At 47.5% G+C, this 18779-nt stretch overlaps 1 protein-coding gene across 1 annotated transcript; it reads right to left on the bottom strand.

Moving 5' to 3' along the window:
- Positions 1-97: 97 nt before the first annotated feature.
- On the bottom strand, positions 98-16568 carry RS1 (retinoschisin 1). Its single transcript, XM_089776370.1, has 5 exons — positions 16563-16568; positions 16292-16397; positions 4705-4846; positions 3917-4112; positions 98-733 (listed from the first exon to the last, which is right to left on the bottom strand). Exons 1-5 carry the CDS (start codon positions 16566-16568, stop codon positions 581-583), a joined length of 603 nt encoding a protein of 200 aa, XP_089632496.1. The 3' UTR covers positions 98-580.
- Positions 16569-18779: the final 2211 nt, after the last annotated feature.

The raw sequence follows: 18779 nt of genomic DNA, 5'->3' as shown, positions 1-18779 counted from the left end.
AAAATATTGTAAGCAAACACAGAGTACAATTTCTTTTAATTTTATTCAATGGGAGATTAGCAGTTAAACTAGATTATAATCAGAAACTGGAGCTGTGTGAAATCATAGGCAAAGGTGCTTAAAAAATAAAATTAAGTCTTTGCTGGGCTTTAGTTCCCCTAAGCAAGGCCGATAAGCATCAATGGAAAGGTACGATCTTCTGCAGCCCTTGTGGGAAAAAATTAGTCTTGAGAGGAAGATATTTTTGGTAAACATTTTCTTCTGGCCTTTGGAATGGGGGCAGTAGGTTCGACATTTTCTTGCTTTGGTGAGCGCAGATGCAATTCATTGCCCAGACCCTGTGTTTTCACTGAAAATTTCAAGACACAAAACGAGGTATTTCTGCACAGCTCAGTTCCTGGGATCAGTTTCAACAAAACTAACTGGGGCCAGATTCTGCTCTGACTTACATCCTTGGGCTGTGGGTTGTTATGGCAGAATCGAGCCCATCTTTGCTACCCTCATCACTGTGTTTACTGTCTTTCTACAGTTTGCTAGGGATTCTCCTCACACCCCTTTGAAAGCCATGAGTGGTTGGACTTTAAGTACATTTACTCATGCACTCCAGAAGCTCCATCCTGATGGCAATGCGCACGTGCCAACCTAATGGTATTAATCGGATGTAGCGGGAAACAATAGGCGGGCGCAGGAGATTCTGGACAATGGATGATCGGTCTGAGTTTCCATAGAAAACCTACACAACATCAAGAAAGAAAAAGGCAGGTTAGTGCACAGCAAAGTGGGTTAAAGAGCGAGATCTTCTCTTTCCCCAGATCAGGTGAAAATCCATTTTCATGCACACCAGTGTGCAAGCCAAGAATATGACTTGCTTAATGACATGCTGTGAAGTCTGCACAAGGCAGCGTTGATGACAATATTGGTCACTCAAAACGAACCTCTTTCATTTGACCAAAGGTGAAGTTACCAAGTCAGGAGTGGAGTTACAACTGTGTAAAACTAGTGTAAAGCAGGGGAGTTTCAGACCTATCATTCTTGTCCCCACAAAAGTCACACAGGTTTTAAAGAAAAGTGACCCAAGTAGGACAGGAAAGAATTGCAACAAGATTTGTCATTTTTATTTCTCATTTGTACCTGGGCTCTTTCACATCCCTTTCGGTACTAGAAAGGTGCCACTGTGTAAATGAAAGTCAGGCCACCCATGGATTTTGAGAGAATGAGAGACATCTCTCCTTCAGACTTGGGAGGGGGGAGGTTTATCACAGTCTATGCTTTGCTGCCAGGTACTGCAGTCTCCTTGGCAGGTTCCCCTTTACAATTTGACCTGGCTTGGTTAGCCTGTAGCTGGCAGTTTGACAAAGTAAGTGTGTCACTGACTGTGTATTTAAATAATGACAAATCTGAGCATCACTTTTTTCTAAATGGTGAAATTTTGAATGAGTGCTGATCTGTACAGCACAGTACATGTTCTGCTGCTAGCAGCAGGCTGAGGAGGGAGTGAGGTTAGTGTCTGTGATGCTGGGGGGAGGGCAGGGAGAAATTGGCCCAGCTGGTACCAGGGTTTAAAACAGCAGTGCAACATCTTTGGAAGTATGTGCCCGCTTCCCTGTCCTGCTGTGCTTAATTTTGGAATCCAAAACTATTTGGCCTCCTAAAATTGTACCTGATTGCACAAGTTTTCATCACCAATCCCAAAATGTTAATGGGGAGCGCGGTACCTTAGGCTCTTGTGAAACTCCTGTTCTTTACTCCCTGTACATCCTGTGGACACCCCAGGCTACCACAAGCCATTCAGACTCCTTTCAATCCCATGGTTACCTGACAAAAGCCCTCCAATGTTATTTGCTGTAGTGCCAGTCATGGGTAACCCTCCAGCTTTCATTTCACATCTAACGGTGACAAAGGGCTTCTCAGTGACATACGGCCTCCCCAAGAACATGACTTTGCTGTGAGTGTGGTTGTGCTTGAGAAGTTCCTTACAGTGCCAAAAATTCTACCAGTTTCCAAACTAGTCCGGGCACTTCAAACAAAGACTAACCAAGGCACCCGTATGCTCACTTATTCCAGTAGTAAGGTATCACTCTGTGGTTTCCTTTTTTTGTCATTAAAGTAAGAGCTGCTGCAAGGGATTCCTGACCCTGAGGGATACGTGCCTTTATGTCTCCCCTCTTTTTACCCTATCCATTGTGAGTGTTCTTCAGTATTTTCTCGTGTCTCTATTTATATTGCAAGGCTGTGTCTAGACTTGCATGATTTTCCAGAAATGCTTTTAACGGAAAAGTTTTCCGTTAAAAGTATTTTCGGAACAAAGCGTCTAGATTGGCACGGACGCTTTTACGCAAAAGCACTTTTTGCGGAAAAGCGTCCATGCCAATGTAGACGCGCTTTTCCGCAAAAAAGCCCCAATCGCCATTTTCGTGATCGGGGCTTTTTTGCGGAAAACAAATCTGAGCTGTCTACAGTGGCCCTTTTGCGCAAAAGGACTTTTGCCCGAAGGGGAGCAGCATAGTATTTCTGCAAGAACAATGACAATCTTACATGAGATCGTCAGTGCTTTTGCAGAAATTCAAGCGGCCAGTATAGACAGCTGGCAAGTTTTTCCATAAAAAGTGGCTGATTTTCCAGAAAAACTGGCCAGTCTAGACACAGCCCATATGTATCGTGAGGGCTTTGCTAAACAGAAAGTGGTAAGGGACCAAATTAGTAGAGCTCATGACAAGAGTCAGCTTAATCCCAGCCTTTCCTTACTCTGTGGGTAGATGAGTCGGCTTTCTCAGGCTGGGTTCTCTACAGCAATGCAAATGAAATGGCTGCATAAGGCCAGCAGAGAATTCTATCTAGGAGGAGAACTCCCTGGTAGCATAGATCTAACCAATCTATGTCCTCCTAAGCCCTCTGCCCACCCCAGTGTAGGCTGGTGGACAGGGTGGGAAAGGGCGTGTCTGGATGTGGGGAAGCACAGCTCTACTATGACAAATCCTCCACCGATGGGGGGCTCATTAGGATCTGCCGTTTCAGCGGCATATCTTAGAACTTCCTGGTAGTTTCTGTAAGTACTGCTGAGATCTGGGGTGTTACAAACCAGCCAGGAGGATCCAGGAATGCAACCTGCGAGCTGACACTCTTCCTTCCTACTCTGAGAAGAACGCAGGTGCAAGAAAAACCGGCCCATATTTTCTTTTATAACTTCACTAGAAGACTTACCTGGTGTTGCCAAGTCCTTCAGGGCAGGGGACTGGCATTGTGGGGAGTGCAGGAGTCAGAACAGGGCCTTGGGTATGTGAGTGGGAGGCAGGAGCAGGAGGCTGGAGGCGTGTGTGTGTGTGCGAGAGTGAGGGTTGGGGAGTGAAGAGGCTTGGGGTGAGGGTCCCATCTGGTGGGGCCTTCTTTTTGCCCCTACAGCTGGCAGGGCCTTTTCTCTCCCCCAAACTCCCCAGCTAGCAGGGGCCTTCTCTCTTACCCCAGCTGCCAGCAGGGGCCTTCTGTCTCCTCCCGATCCCCCTGGCCACTCTGCAGAGTAGCTCTCCCCTGCAGGCTTGCTGCCCCCAGTAGCTACTCTCAGTAATGCATCCCCCTCTGTGCCTCTCCCTTTCCATGTTATGGAAAATGGTCCCATTCCCAGCGCTTCCTGTTTTCTTGGCACAACCAAATCCTGACCTTGCTTTCAGTTAGGGTAAGAGGAAGCTGCCTACCAAATTTGGCGGCCCTAGCTCTTACCATTTAGGATCAGTTCTTGAACCAACAGACTCACAGATGGATGGACAGTCAGACAGATGCGTCTGTCTAAAATATATAAATCAATTTGATTTAATGGGGCAAAGGGTTTGTGTCGATGTTCTGCAAAGGCTATCACCCACTGTGAGCCAAGCTTTGCATGTAGCTTAAAACTGTCTTCACCAACAATGCTCCTCCCACTGACCCGGTTGTTTCCTGTCTGGTCCTTGTAGTAAATCCAGTTCAGGTTCTCATCAGTCCTGTACTGCACGCTGTATTTTGTTATCCACTCATCTGCATCACAGCGCCCCTGCATGAGTATCCCTGAGATCACTTTGACCTCTTTCATGTCAATCTGCAGCCACTGCCCATTGTCTTGAAATTTGGAGAGCCATGCACACCTATTGGAAACAGGCAAATCAATGAAAGTAGGACAAGTACAAGTGTTAATAGTGAGGGGATCAGACAGGGAAGGAAGAGCTGCAAAGGAACTGATCTTTTAAGGATCAAAGACAAGAAGTTTTAAAAGTGACTAGTGAGTTGTGGTACCTCCGTGTCTGAATGCCCAATTGAAAGCGGGCAGTTGCCAGCACTTTCTGAAACTCGGGTTCCCTTACAATGTCTCGGGTTAGTCAGCCAGAAACGGAGCCGTCCAATCAATGAAAATCTTAATCCAAATCTTTTGGTCCATGGCAAAACTCCAGTGATTTCAGTGGTACCGGAGCCTGGCCCTAAGACTCCAGCTTTTTGTCTGAACATTAAATAGGAATGGGTCGGAGGGTACAGCATTCTCTGAACCAGATTCAGCCCTGGAGTAAGCAGGTGGAAATGCCACTGACTGTTTAAGGCATGGTTTGTTCCTTTCTCTTCACTTCATTCCCCCCCCCCACACACACTTTTTTTTTTTTTTTTTTGCTGCTAACACTGCATGGTGCTCCATTGAATTGCTGCACAACATTCAACACTCTAATGCAGCGGGGATGTTAGGCTTACCCAAACCCCTGGCCATTGAGTCGGGCCTTGTTTGCAGTCCATGAAGTGTACCATCCGGTGTACTGCTCGGAATTGGAGCAGCTTATCTGGTCGGAAGGAAGTGCTCCTGACTCAAACCCGAGAGGTTTATGATAGGGACACTCTGCAAGAGAAACAAGCAGTTTAATCCAAGGAAAGCGAGGCTGCTTCCATTGCCTCGTTCAGTTTGCTCAGCATGTTGGTGGCGTGCGGATTCAATCTGTGTTTTTATTTGGTCGTCTCTCCTCTAGCGTGCTGGTAGCACACTGTGAGGGCAGGTCATAAACAGCCACACATGGCACGGACCCCTACAGAGCTACAGGCTTCATTTCATTCCATGCTGCGGCGTCTCAGGAACCATCAGAAATGAACATCAGGTCTCAGTGGGGAAGTGGGAGGGAGGGGTGTTGCCTTCTCTTTAGTTCAGCGCTCTGCTGTGCCGATTTAGTTTAGCCTCGCACACGCATTGCACACCACGTCCTCTTTGGGGGATGGGCACCTTTACACGACAAAAGGCGACCTGCTGCAGCAAGTCTCAGAGCCCCTGGGGTCAATCAGTCCCTGGGATCCTTCCCCCGTCTGGGGCTTCTGTACACCTGCACTGCTATTTTTAGCTTCACCATGAGCCCAAGTCAGCTGCCCCAGGCTCCGAGCGTCACTGCTGCAGAATGTATTTATTTTGCAGTGTAAACGTAGCCTCTAGTATATTTGTGAGGCTTTGCTTTCATGGGAGTCTTCCTCCCATTTTGTGGGATGTTTGCAAAGCCTCCAGTTCAGCTATGTATAATAATCCTTGTTCCCTTCGTGCCCCCTCCTCCCAGAAGAAAAGGGTCTTCCCTACAGCTGCACTGAGGCTCCCGAGATGCCTTTATTTTTCCACCTCTGTCTGCAAAGCCTCATCCTTCCAGCTAAAATTAGTCTCTTGGGAACCAGCAGGGCTACTCCTCTCTTAGCAGAAGGGCTTCCTAGCAAGGCCAAGTGTGAGCTGACCTGCTTGGGTTGCCTCCTTCCCCCCTGCCAGCCCTTCCATATTGAGGGCAATGGGACTATTTGTATAAGCAGGTGTTAAGGGTGTCCAATCTGACTTTCCAGGAGCAAAAGGCTACAATTAAAACTTGCAGGGACCAATAGAGTTCACGCCACAAAGGCATGGATCAGTCCATTTACAATGGACAGCAGCACCCTCCTCTGGAAATGGATTAGCCCAAATCCAGCCTGTCTGCTCAGCCACCAACCTGGAATTTCCCCAGGGAAGAGAGACCTGTTGCCAACACATATAAACTATCTGAGACGAGTAGCCGTGTTATTGTTTTAAAGTTGCAGACTGAGTAGTCCTGTAGCACCTTAGAGACTAGCAAAAATATATGTATAGGATCATGAGCTTTCACAGGCAAAACCCACTTCTTCAGATGAGAGGCGCTTGACACACAAACAAAAAAGGATGTGACAAACGGCCAGCATGTTATGTTACAAATTGCAAACAGGACCTGAATAGTTGAAATAGCCACTGCTCCCTCCTGCAACCACCAGCAGTCACATATTCCCTTCTCTCTCCCCTCCCTCCCCCCCAACTCTTCCTTCCTCCCACTGTTGGTTTTCTCTGCTGCTCTTCTGCCATAAAGAACTTCTCTGTCCCTAAGGAGGAAGGGAGAGACGGGAGCTACATAAGAACGGCCATACTTGGTCAGACCAACAGTCCATCCAGCCCAGTATCCTGTTTGCTGACAGTGGCCAATACCAGATGCCCCAGAGGGAGGGAACACAACAGGTAATCCTCATGTGATCCCTCCCCTGTCACCCACCTCCAGAGAAACAAAGGCTAGGGATACCATTCCTACCCATCCTGGCTAATAGCCATGGATGGACTTAACCTCCATGAATCTATCTAGCTCTTTTTTTAACCCTGTTAAAATTCTAGCCTTCATCATATCCTCTGGCAAGGAGTTCCACAAGTTAACTGTGAACTGAGTGATGAAAAACTTTTTGTTTGTTTTAAACCTGCTGCCTATTAATTTAATTTGGTAACCCCTAGTTCCTATATTGTGGGAATAAGTAAATAACTTTCCCTTATTCACTTTTTCCTCGCCAGTCATGATTTTATAGACCTCTATCATATTCCCACCTTAATCTCCTCTTTTCTAAACTGACTCTCAAAGAATCAGGGAGACCAGCAACAAGGAAGAGGTCTCTGCAATGACACCACTGCTGGGCTTTGAAAGCTGTACGCAGGAAAGGCAATTTGTATGTGAAGAAACCCATCCTCTCATTACTACCACCAGTTGTGGGTTTGCACTGCTCCAGACTCCCAGCCCTTTCCTAGCCACTGCAATTCCCTCGCTGGCTCCCTCACTCTGCCAGCCTTGATTACACACTGTCAACTTCCTGCAAAGAAAGGGAAGACACACTGGGATTGGGAAGATGGGAAGAAAAGTCTGTTTTGACTGGCATGGCTGAAAGAGGGAGCCAAGCCCTTTGTTGGCATGTGACTCTGGATTCAGTAGTCCTGCCTGGGAGCTGATACATCTGGAAAGCTGGGATGTGAAGGATATTTTTTTTTAAACAAAAAGTCCAGATCCTCAGCTGGGGCAAAGGACAGAGCTCCCTTCAGCTTTTAATCATCATTGATGTTTCAGAATCTTTTGCTGGTTGGGGCCATTTTGTAAACACACCCTGTGGCCCCCATCTGTGTAACAGCAGGGCAGTGTGAGATCTCAGTGTGTGAGAATGTAAACCGGTTTTCAGTCTGCTTCTGCAGGGCATTAATCGCTATAAAAGTAATGTAACACATGGCAGCTGTTTTGGGTTTGAGGGCAATTCTGTAACAATCTACATGTGTAAGTTATAAAGAGGCTGCACTACCATACTTGTGTGAGGTAAACTGAAATATAGTGTTTCTTTTGGTTATCATTGTTACCGTACAAATATTTGTAATAAAATCATATAAAGTGAGCACTGCACACTTTGTACTGTAATGTAACAGAAAATGTAAAAATGCAAAAATAAACCAAAAAATTTAATACATCCCAATGGGTGTTCTGTTGGTCCACAGTGCGATTCATATTTTTAGTAGTGTGACAGCTGAGGAAAGGTCAGCCACTTGAGCAATGCAGAGAGGTGGCTCAACACAAGGGAGCAGACAAAGACACAGCTAGTCAACCTATATTCTCAAGCTCAGAAATGGAGGGATGGTCCGGGTTTGTAGGGAGCATCCAGCCTACAGGCAGAGAGGCCACCAGGCCTAGGAAATCTTGGTGCCAACTCCCTCGAGGGAAGCAAGGGAGAGGCTTGCCTCACTGCAACTGGGAATTTGGATGGGTGGACTGAGAGTAGACACTGCTGGAGAGGGACCAGCTGCATAAAGACCAGCAGTAACAGTCACAACACCAGAGAGAACAGAAGAAGCAGAAATGCCAACATGAGGAGCAGAGGGAAAGACTCTGGTATAAGTTGAAGATGGAGGCTGTACCAGCAAAATCCTATCCCAGTAGGTGAAGCCAGACTGCACATACCTGCCCTGCTGGGCAGTAGAGCCTCCAAATTACATCGTCATTGTAGGGAGGGGGAGTGACAGGGACGTGTTCCTAGATACTTTTGAAACGGGAGTTGAACAGGAAGAGGAGGGCAGCAGGAGGCCATGGTACAGTATCTGGCTCCACTACTGTCAGAGACAAAGGCTTTGAACAGTTTCACCCTTATGGGCAGAGAGGACGATAAGGATTCTTGCAAAAGTTTAACGTAACCCCTGACAATTGTATAGGAGACAATGTCAGGGATATGGATTATGCTCAGGTTTCAATCAAATTAGGGGTTGTAACCCCATGGCTCTCTCCTTGGGCGCCCCCTCATAGCCTGCCAGTGGTCCCTTACTTCAGTTTCCCATTTGAATCCCCTGCAACTCATCCAAGCCTCACTGCTGGGAAATAATTTTTACCCAGGATGCAGTACCCCACTTTCCCTGGCCCTCTCGTGGTGACTCTGGCTAGGTCGACACTATAGAGTTTTTGCGCAAAAACTTACTGTTCACACCTTAAGCGCTTTTTTGCGCAAGTAAAAGGAAAGAACAGAGGGGTTTTTGCAGTGTAGGTATTCTTCCTTCTACGAGGAATAAGTTCTTTTCGTGCAAGAGCTCTTGTGCAAAAAGGTGTATGTGGAAGGGGAATGGGTTTTTTTGTGCAAAAAGAGCCAATTGAAAAAAGCCCAGGCCATTCTGTAAATAGCAATCAGAGTTTCCTTTCAAGAGAGAATCTACGCAGTCTGGACGCTCTCTTGCACAAGAAGCCTGTAGTGTAGACGTAGCCGCTGGGTCCAGCTGTCCAGTCCTGGAGAGATCAACAGATGAGTCCCACCACTGTTTCCATGCCTGCAGCCTTCTCTGGCCCCTGGCTCCAGCTGTCTGGCTTAGAGCCAACAGGCTTCTCCCCCTTTGGCTTCTGCTCCTCCTGCCGTCAGCCCTCTCACTCTCGCTTTCTGGCTTCTGCATGACAGCCAGAAAACCTTTCTTGCTGCTCTCCTGCCTTTCAGGCACCCTTCCTCCCCCCTCTCTCTGACAGCACTCCTCTCCTGACTGACTCAGTCTACTCTGAGTCACTGGATCTTGCTCACAACATCTCATAGGGGACGTCTAGCTCACAATGCAAGCCCAGGCTCAAGAGAACTCGAGCAAGCAGACCCTGGGGTGGTTATTCTAGCACTTGAGCAGCTACACTCATTTGTAACCCAAGGTTAGAAATTTTACTGAACCCTGCATCTCAATTTGGTGCTCCCATGCCTCCACGGTGGGTCTCGGTCTAACCACCCCATCTCAGACTTCCATCCTCCCAAAATGTGACCACTCTAGCCCTTGTCCTATAGTGCAGTATGGGAAAACTTGTCTGTGTGGAGCACAGTCACCTGTGGGAAACTTTTGGCAGACTCCCTGAGCAGGAGTCCAATGAGGCTGCATCTACACTGTGATGCAACTGATCTTGAACCCAGGGTCTTGGCTTGACTCAGAATCTCAACCCTATGGGGTGGTAGGAGCCTGGCTCTGAGCCCTAGGCTCACACAATGTGTGTGTGTGTGTGTGTGTAGATGGAAATGATTTAGGCTTGAGCCCAAGTTCAAACCCTGGGCTTATGTAACCACCACCAGGTGGATTTGAACCTGGGACCTCTGGAGCTTAGTATAGGAGCCTCTAAGCTCTGAGCTAAAAGTAAGCTGGCTCTCAATCCAGGCTCCTGTTCTTACCTGTTGCTGTGGGCTAGGTGCCACTGCATGGGACAGTGAACCACACTATGTCTACACTTGCGGCTTCTTGCGCACGTATGCCCATTCTTGCGCAAGAATCCGCAGAGCGTCCACACTGCCCACCGGCTCTTGCGCAAGAAGATTTACAGTACGGCATGCTAAGAGAGGGCTTCTTGCTCAAGAGCTACGCTCTTTTTTAACAGGTGTAAGCCCTCTTGTGCAGGAGCTCTTGTGCAATAGGGCAGTGTGGACACTCGGCAGGGATTTCTTGCCCAAGACAGGCCTATGGCTAAAATGGCCATCAGAGCTTTCTTGCGCAAGAGAGCGTCCACACTGCCATGATGCTCTTGCGCAAAAGCACAGCGCGCACATGGCAGGGTGGACATTTTCTTGTGGACATTTTCTTGCACAAGACTTCTTGCACAAGACCCTTTGCGCAAGATGTTCTTGTGCAAGAAGCTGCCAGTGTAGACATAGCCTAGGTGTGTGGGTTACACTTACATGGCAGTGTAAATGTATCTTTATAGCCCTCAGGTACTGCCCTGCCCTCTTAATGGGCCAAATAGGAGCATGTGGGCTGGAACAGGAGAGCTGAGTCCAATTTCCTTTAAAAGACCAGCTACCCTGTTACAGGGTTTATGTATGAAAATGGGGAACCGGTTGGGGGATTTCCACTGTCAGTGAGGCTAACAATTAATGGGCTTAGAACAATTCCATAAACTCTGCCACCCAGAGATTAATCAGAGCTTAAAAAAAAACCCCAAGAGATGTCACTCTAGCTGGGCAATTGGCAGACCAGCATGTGGCTAGCTGGCCTGAGTTTGATAGGAAACCTAAAAAGGAATGGAATGGGATCAGGGATCGGAACCAAGCCAAAGTCCATGCTCAGGGGAGAGGGACACTTCCTGAAAGCATGTCTGGGATGGGTGGGGAGCAGGGTCACGTTGCCAGGTGTTGTCCACTCTGCCCACTGAGGCCCAGGGCAGTGCTGGAGAGGCCAGCTCACAGAGTTAAGTGTGAGACTGATGCTTCAGCGAGTGGGATTCACACTGCACATCTGCCAATGACATAAAATGTCCATGCTGAGCCAGTCCCTTGCCAGACCTCTGCCTGTGTGTCCTGTTGCACCCTTCCAGGTGCCCAGCTCTATTGGCTCACCAGTAGGAGTGGAAGGGAGTAGTTATGTGGAGATATCCCATTGGACGGAGAGACACGGGGGCTGCTAAAACTATAGTTAAGCCCCATGTGGTGATACCCCCGTCAAATGCTCCCAGGGTGTGTAAAGTGGGTTACAGTCCCTGGTGTAAAAACCTTCTCTCTGCCTAGAGCACCGATTTCCATCGGCACCCAGCAAGCGTGGGGGTGCTGGCTGTATGGCTGTTGTCAGATACTGTAATCTTTGCGTTGGTGGTATTCTGGCTTTGAAAGCAGAAGAGGGTAAATCCTCTGTTCCTCGTTCCCCTCCCAGTTAGTTCCAGACCTGCACGTTAACCCACATGCAAATAGGGACGCTGATGGTGAGAAGGCAGCTACAACACCCCTGCCAGTATCCAATCGGAATCAAGCTACCTTCCCAGTGTGTGCAGACACATACCTGAGGAGAAGGAGGGTGCCAGGGCCTTATTCTGCAGGGGAGTGACAAGAGCCTGAAGGGAAATTCTCCCAGTACAAAAGCCCTGGCAGGGACATAAGCTCTCTGCCTACCCTTCCCAAGGATCCAGAGGCAGTACAGAGCCTGATGGTGGCAGGGACACAGAAGCAGCTGCAGTGCACTGCAAAAGCATATGACACCTACCCAAGAGTGGGAATGTCCAAGCAAAGCATCTGATAGCTGCTTGGGAGATGTCAAAGGCAGCTACAGCCAGGAAGAAGGGGGAGCTTCTTACCACAGCATGTGGCTGCTTGATAGGCTCGGGGTGGGCAAAAGAAATTCTCCTTGACTGTATGTGGGGAACAGCCTCCTTCCCAGTGGGGTGGGAAATGGCTAGGCCTTCCCCTCCCCTCTCCTCCCTTCCAGTTTCACCAACTTTGCCTTTTTTATGACATGAAGAAAAAACAAACAAACAAAAGAAAACGGAAATTCGCTTTCATCTCCTTTCAGGGCTGATGTGACCCGCTGGCAGGCATTAAACCATCTAGTGGATTTATAACAGTCTCAGTCGGTCTTCCTGTGATTAGTTCACAACAGAACCAGCTTTTCCACAGCAGTAAAATAAGGTGTTCCCTTGGTGTAAAAAAACACAAACTGAGACTGGACTCAAGTGGCCCCACACACTTACCACTTGGCAGGCTTATCTTAAACGTGATGGATGGAAGACAGATGAATTTTACTTTTAGTAACATTAATCCAAAGATCACCCAGCCATAAGCCAATTAAGAGGTCACCTTCGACTCTGGGAGACTGTGTCACAGACAGAGAACTACTCAACAGATGTCTGGAGGCTGCCAGGACCAACCAGTTTATTTATTTAAGGCTGTTATCATTGACCTTAAGAAAACTCTTAAAGTTGTTATGAGACTGGCTACGCCCATGCGAGTGACGCTTGCGAGAGGCAACAGCGCACAGGCATAAGGAGACCAGCTGGTATAATAGCTTGACATCTCTGTGCTGCTAGTTTTATGTACAAACTGTCCAGCGCTGAAGGGTCACCATTTAAACTTTTACATTTTGCTTTTGTAAATAAAGAGTAATAATGTACCCCCGGTGCCATAGCTAGGGAATAGCGTAGTCACCTTAATTACTTGCAGCATTGTTTGTGAAAGCTTTAATGGGGACTGATGTATATCTCTGTTGTCCCCTTGCACATTTTGTAGTCATTTATATCTGGGCAAAGTGAGGCTAAAATTCTGCTTTTTGAGATGGTAGCATTTTCCAGTCACATTGTGCACAGGTTTGAATGGCTCCATGAGGTGCAGCGCATGCAGAATTAGGCTCATTATTAATTCTCTACATTTACATTATGCAAATTCTGTGTTCGTTCATTTGAACCTGGGCACAAGTTTGTTATTTCTGCCAGTGAGATTGTCTTTTACAGTGAAAGAGCCTTCTGGGTAAAATGATGCAATCTTTTATTATTTTATTCTCCGCAGACATGGACGTATGTTCTTCAGAATGGAGCTGTTTAAGCACCGTACTTCATTCCCATTTTACCCTCCCCTATAGCAGTCGAGCAGCCCTGAATTCATGCTTTGAGATCGCATGATTGGCTGATACAGGTATCTGTGTAGCTACGCTGGCTTTCATAAGTATTATTCCAACAAGGCATTCTCTGTGTCACCAGCTCTGGCAAGTGACAGGATTTCAGAGAGTTCTGGAGTCTGGCCCATGATGCCATGAGAACCCCCAGTCCGCTGGCCCACAAGCCAGCAGAACCTTTCCCTGCACTCGCCGCCATTCTCTGAGGAGGGAGTGAAGAGCCTGGAATCTTAGAGCAGTTCCTCTCTCGCACCTTCCTGTGAGAAATGCAGACAGGGCAGTGCCTCTGCTCATCCTCTCTCTGCAGCATCTGGCCTGGGAAGAAGTAGAGGGATGAGGAGCCCCCGAAGTGCCCCTCCCCAACCAGTGTGGGAAAGAGGAGTGAAGAACCCAGGAGGAGCAGAATAAAGCTGGGCAGGGGTGTGTGTGGGGGGGAGGGGGGAGGGTCTGAACTATGTGGGGGCTAAGATGAGGGAAAGGGGGCTGATATGAGGGTGGATGGACTGATGGTAGCACTGAATTGGGGTTTTGGTTGTTGGAGTTTGAGGCTTGACTTGAAGTACAGGATTAATTGCTGGGCATGGGATGGACAGATGTGGGGTAACAGCTCCTGCAGCAGGGGGCAAACTCCCCTTATCCGGTTCATTTGAAAGAGTGGGCAAGACTAATTGTCTCATATGTACATACTGGAGGCAGATGGGGGGAGCTCCAAAATCAAAAGACAAACCAAAACCACAACATAGTTTTCTTCTTTTTCAAATTTTCATTACTTGGGGGGGGGGGGGGTGAATCTCATAATTTCAGGAGAGTTTGACTCATGATTTTTGATCTCTTGAGGTTAGCAATGTTGCGTTCTGATTAAACAATTAGAATGCTGTAATAGCAAAGAACACATAAAATGGCTTGAGAAATGGAAAATGGATAGATTTCAAAATGGAGCTGTCAGTGTGGGATCAGAATTGGAAAGAAGAGTTTTCTGACTGGGATTGGGCACTAGGTCTGATAGTGTTCTACAATTCCAGATGTTGGTGGTGAGCAGAGTTAAAGATAAGCAGTTGTTTTCTAAATATATTAAAAAACAAAAAAAATCTTGAAGATATTAGTCCACTTATTTAATGGAAATGATAGAATTAGCTGTAATAATGCAGAAAAGGCGTGTGTTCAATAAATATTTGGGAAAAAAACAAATAATGTACCCTCATTATACAATGGTGATAACACTCTTTCTGTTCAACTAGTATCTCTGGTGGATGTTAAACATTACACATTTTTTAATCAGCGGGTCCAGATAATTTGTATCAAAGAGTTTTAAAAGAGTTGGCTAAGGAGCTTTCTGAATCATTGTTGATTTTTAATAAATCTTGGATTGCTGAGGAAATTCCAGAAGCTTGGGAGAAAGCTAAAACTGTGCCAATTTTTAGAAAGGGTATATGGGGTGACTACAAAAATCATAGGCCTGTCAGCCTGACATCTATCTCAGGCAAGATAATGGAATGGCTAATATGGGACATGATTAATAGAGAATTAAAAGAAAATAATATAATTAATGCAAATCAACATGAGTTCATGGAAAACAGATACTGTTAAACTGCTTCATATTTTTAGATGAGATTACAAATTGGATTGATAAAGGTAATACAAGGGATGTAATAGTCACCCCATGACTATAGGTTAGGCAAACCCTCAGAGTTTCAGCATGAATGCTACCCTATGACACAAACCACAGCAGTTAAAAACCTAGCAAATTCAGATCTTTCGGAACACTCCCATCATTGATTCAGTATGTTGGGGCTGAGCTGATCAGACAGGACTCATTGGGTATGTCCACATTGCACGGCTATTTTGGGATACCCTGCGTCTACACAAGCCGCCTGTTATTTCAAAATATTTTTTGAAATAACGGGTCCACTATTTCAGCATCCTGCAGTTAAGGGATGTCTCGAAATAGCACGTTATTTTGAAATTTGGCACTGCGGAGGTGCAAATTGCATATCTTATTTTGAGTTTAAGGTGCTGTGTAGTAGCACCTCTGGTGTGCTAAAGTAATAGCATGTTTGATTCAAATTCTGTAGGCCGATAGTACAGGCAGTCCCTGACTTATGCGGATCCGACTTATGTCGGATCCGCAGTTACGAACGGGGCTCGCCCCGGAGGACACGGACTGCGGGACCTCGCGGTCCTGCCACCCGTGTACTCCAGGGCTTTCTCCGCGTCTCCCTGGTCTGCAGACCAGGAAGACGCGGAGCAAAGCCACGGAGGGGCTCGGGCAGCGGGGCAGCCCAGGCGCGCCTGGGCTGCCCGAGCCCCCCCGCGGCTTTGCAAAGCCTCGAGGAAGCCGGCAGTGGAGCAGCCCAAGCGCGCCTGGGCTGCCCCGCTGCCCAAGCCCCCCCGCGGCTTTGCAAAGCCTCGGGGGAATCCGGCAGCGGGACAGCCCAGACGCCCCGCGGCTGTCCCGCTGCTGGCGTCCTCAGAGGCTTTGCTCCCCGTCTCCAGCAGACCAGGGAGACGGGGAGCAAAGCCGCGGAGGACCCAGGCGGCGGGACCGCGGTGCGTCTCGGTCCGCCGCCCGCGTCTTCCTGGTCTGCTGGGGTGGGGGGGGTGCAGCTAGTACGCCCCCCCCCCCCCCCAGCAGACTAGGCTTTTCTCTGGATGCCTGTGGCAGAGCAGCTGGGGCGCTGCCGGTTGGTCCCGCAGCGCCACTCTGGGCGCTACTGGAGCAACCCAGCAGCACCCCAGCTGCTCTGCCCCAGGCGTCCCGAAGTCAGCCGCTGCTGAAACTGACCAGCGTTGACTACAGGAAGCCCGAGGCAGAGTTGCTCTGCCCCGGGCTTCCTGGAATCAGCTGCTGATCAGTTTCAGCAGCAGCTGACTTGGGGACACTTGGGGTTCTTAAGTTGATTCTGTATGTAAGTCGGAACTGGCGGTCAGTTTCAGCAGCGGCTGAATCTGGACGCCAGTTCCGACTTACATACAGATTCAACTTAAGAACAAACCTACAGTCCCTATCTTGTACGTAACCCGGGGACTGCCTGTACAGCATAGCATTTTAGGATGTCAGAACAAGTGAAAAATAATGCTGTTAAGAAACTATAGAGAGAAAGGTAGTGAAGTACCTGGCTTAGATCTAGGAGAGAAATAATCCCTTACCTGGCATGCACGCTAAGCTGTTAGTTCCAGTGGCCCATATTGTGTTGGCACTTCCTTGACAATCACATTTGCAAGCTTTACTGTGCCAGTGCTCCAATCGGTCCTCCTAATATCATACAAAAGAGACCAACAAAGATGTTATATGCAGTAAGATGAGACTGGGCCCTGTGTGACAAACTGAGGATTTCATTCACGTTTTTATGTTGCATGTGAGTTCTATTATCCTAATCCTGGGTGTGTGCCTCAGTTTCCCAGGGCACTGCACCAATACCTCCATGGTGATGGGAATTTCGTGTGTGAAAGCCTCCCGCACATACACAGTGATTGATGCCCTTACTAACCTGAGCTCAGGGCAGGGTGTGACCAGGTGACACCTTTTGTCTGGGAAGCAGGACAAAGGCTTGAGGAAGAGCCTGGCTGGGGGATGGGGACCTGCATAGGTGGCTGGTGAATGTAGGGCCGGAGGAGGCAAGTCCCCAACCGTGGCCCTTCCGCTCAGGCCATGCCCCCCATCACAGGGAGGGCGGAGGGTGCATACAACTTGAGGCTCCCCAGCCCTGGAGCACAGGGAAGGCAGGCGCTGGGGGCAGCAACAGTCTGTCCCCAGAACACCTAGAGTAGGTGTTCTGAGGATGGAGCGCAGGCGGGCCCAGGCTGGCAGTTTGGGAAGGCTGTGCCTTCCCCTGCCTAGCATAGCAGCCACCTATAGGGACCTTGCTGCTGGGAGTGAAGCAGTCTGGGCTGGCTTGGGGCACAGGACAAGAGCCAGGCCCTAGCTTTGGGGGTCCCCCTCCCAAAAATGGATTGTACTGACTGCTTCTGGTTTCTGTGCTGACAAGTCTGTTCTAAGCTGTGTCCCTGTCGACTAATAAACCCTCTCGTCTACCTGCTGGCTGACAGTCACATCTGACTGCAGATGAGTGGGGAGGGTCCCCCACACTTCGGTAACACCCTGATTCTCCAGTGCCTTGAACCTGCTATAGCCACTTACCTCTCTCCACTGTGAGTGCAGAACAGTGTAATTGTGCTGGGGAAGCACTTCATACTTTGCACAGAAAAGATGACACAAGGCAGTGGAAAAATCAGACCCACTGTATTTGTAGAGATTTGCCAGTAAACTTTATTGTCCTAGAATCTGTTCACAGTTCATGTAAAGCTTTTAATATGCTACAAGGGCTTGACCCTGCTTAAACTGAAGCCAATACGAATTTTATCATTCAGTGGAAACAGAAACGGTCCCTAAAGTTGTAGGAGCTGAGGGTGAAATTCATTCCCGTACAAAAATCCAGACAAGATCATGATCATCAAAGATCACGAATGGCACTTATGTTTTACTATACAGGTGTGAATTGCACCCCAAATAAATAATGCCATCTAATGCTGCAAGGTATTACTAATGGAATTCGTGAGATCACCATTAGTGTAACCCAATTTGATATATTTTTGTCTATGCATCATGACTATTTAAGAAAGTCTTCAAAAAAGTATCTGTGCTAAGGAACCAGTTAGTATTCTGAAACCCAGGGCTAGATCATACTCTTTATTAAATTGGTATAAATCCAGAGAAACTCAGCTGACCTCCATGGAGTTATACCGGTTTGATTTACACTAGTGCCACTGAGATCTGAATCTAGCCCTCAAAGAGTGTATACTAGGATCAATTCTCAAAATTGGATAATATATCATGGCATTATTGCACGGGGATTTGTAAGTCAGTGAGTGCTTCAAAATTGTGTTAATGTCTTAACCAAGCTTGGGTGGTATCAGAAAACTGTGTTTTTAGAGAGCATGTAGTAAGGATGACTGAACCATAATTAATGTCCCTTCCATTCTTGTAAATGTACAAATAATTTGTGACATTGTACTAGCGCTGTATGATATTTATGAAGCTAGCATTGTGCTCCCCACTATGAGAACCTTTCTTTGTTGAGGATTTTTAATCCCTCCACATAAATGTGCACATGGGTGCAAGACTGAGCCTGCATCAGTGTGTCTTACACTGGTAACCTACTCGAGTAAGTCACACAGATACAAGCCATGTTTTGCACTTGTGTAGAGTGTCTAAGTTAAAGGCATATACCAGTGTAACTGCATCAGTGTGGTTATACTGGTGCAAATGGCTCCATTCTAGACAAGTCCTCAATGTTCTATTTTTACCAGGAGATGGTTTGGTAACTATCAAACAAATGGAGTACGTAATTCTAAGACTGCTACCCATAATTCATATTTAGACATAAGCTGCAAATATAGGGGCCAATTCTGCAGCATGCTGAGCAACCGGAGCTCCCACTAACTGCAACAGGAGTTTATATGGTAAACACAATGTAGATTTGGGTCCAGGGAGTAATTAGATAATATTCAGATAAGCTTAATGGGCTTACCTCTCCAGGCGACAATGCCAGCGTGGCTGTGTGGACGAGATAACGAAGCATAGTAGAAAGAATAAAAAGAGAGTTAAGAATGAAGATGCTGAGAATGAATCTTGCTG

This window comes from Pelodiscus sinensis, chromosome 1 (assembly GCF_052426305.1).
Source record: "Pelodiscus sinensis isolate ZL-2025 chromosome 1, ASM5242630v1, whole genome shotgun sequence".
Taxonomy (NCBI): domain Eukaryota; kingdom Metazoa; phylum Chordata; order Testudines; family Trionychidae; genus Pelodiscus; species Pelodiscus sinensis.
Note: the sequence above shows the minus strand (reverse complement) of the source record. Positions and strands in the feature narration are given on the sequence as shown.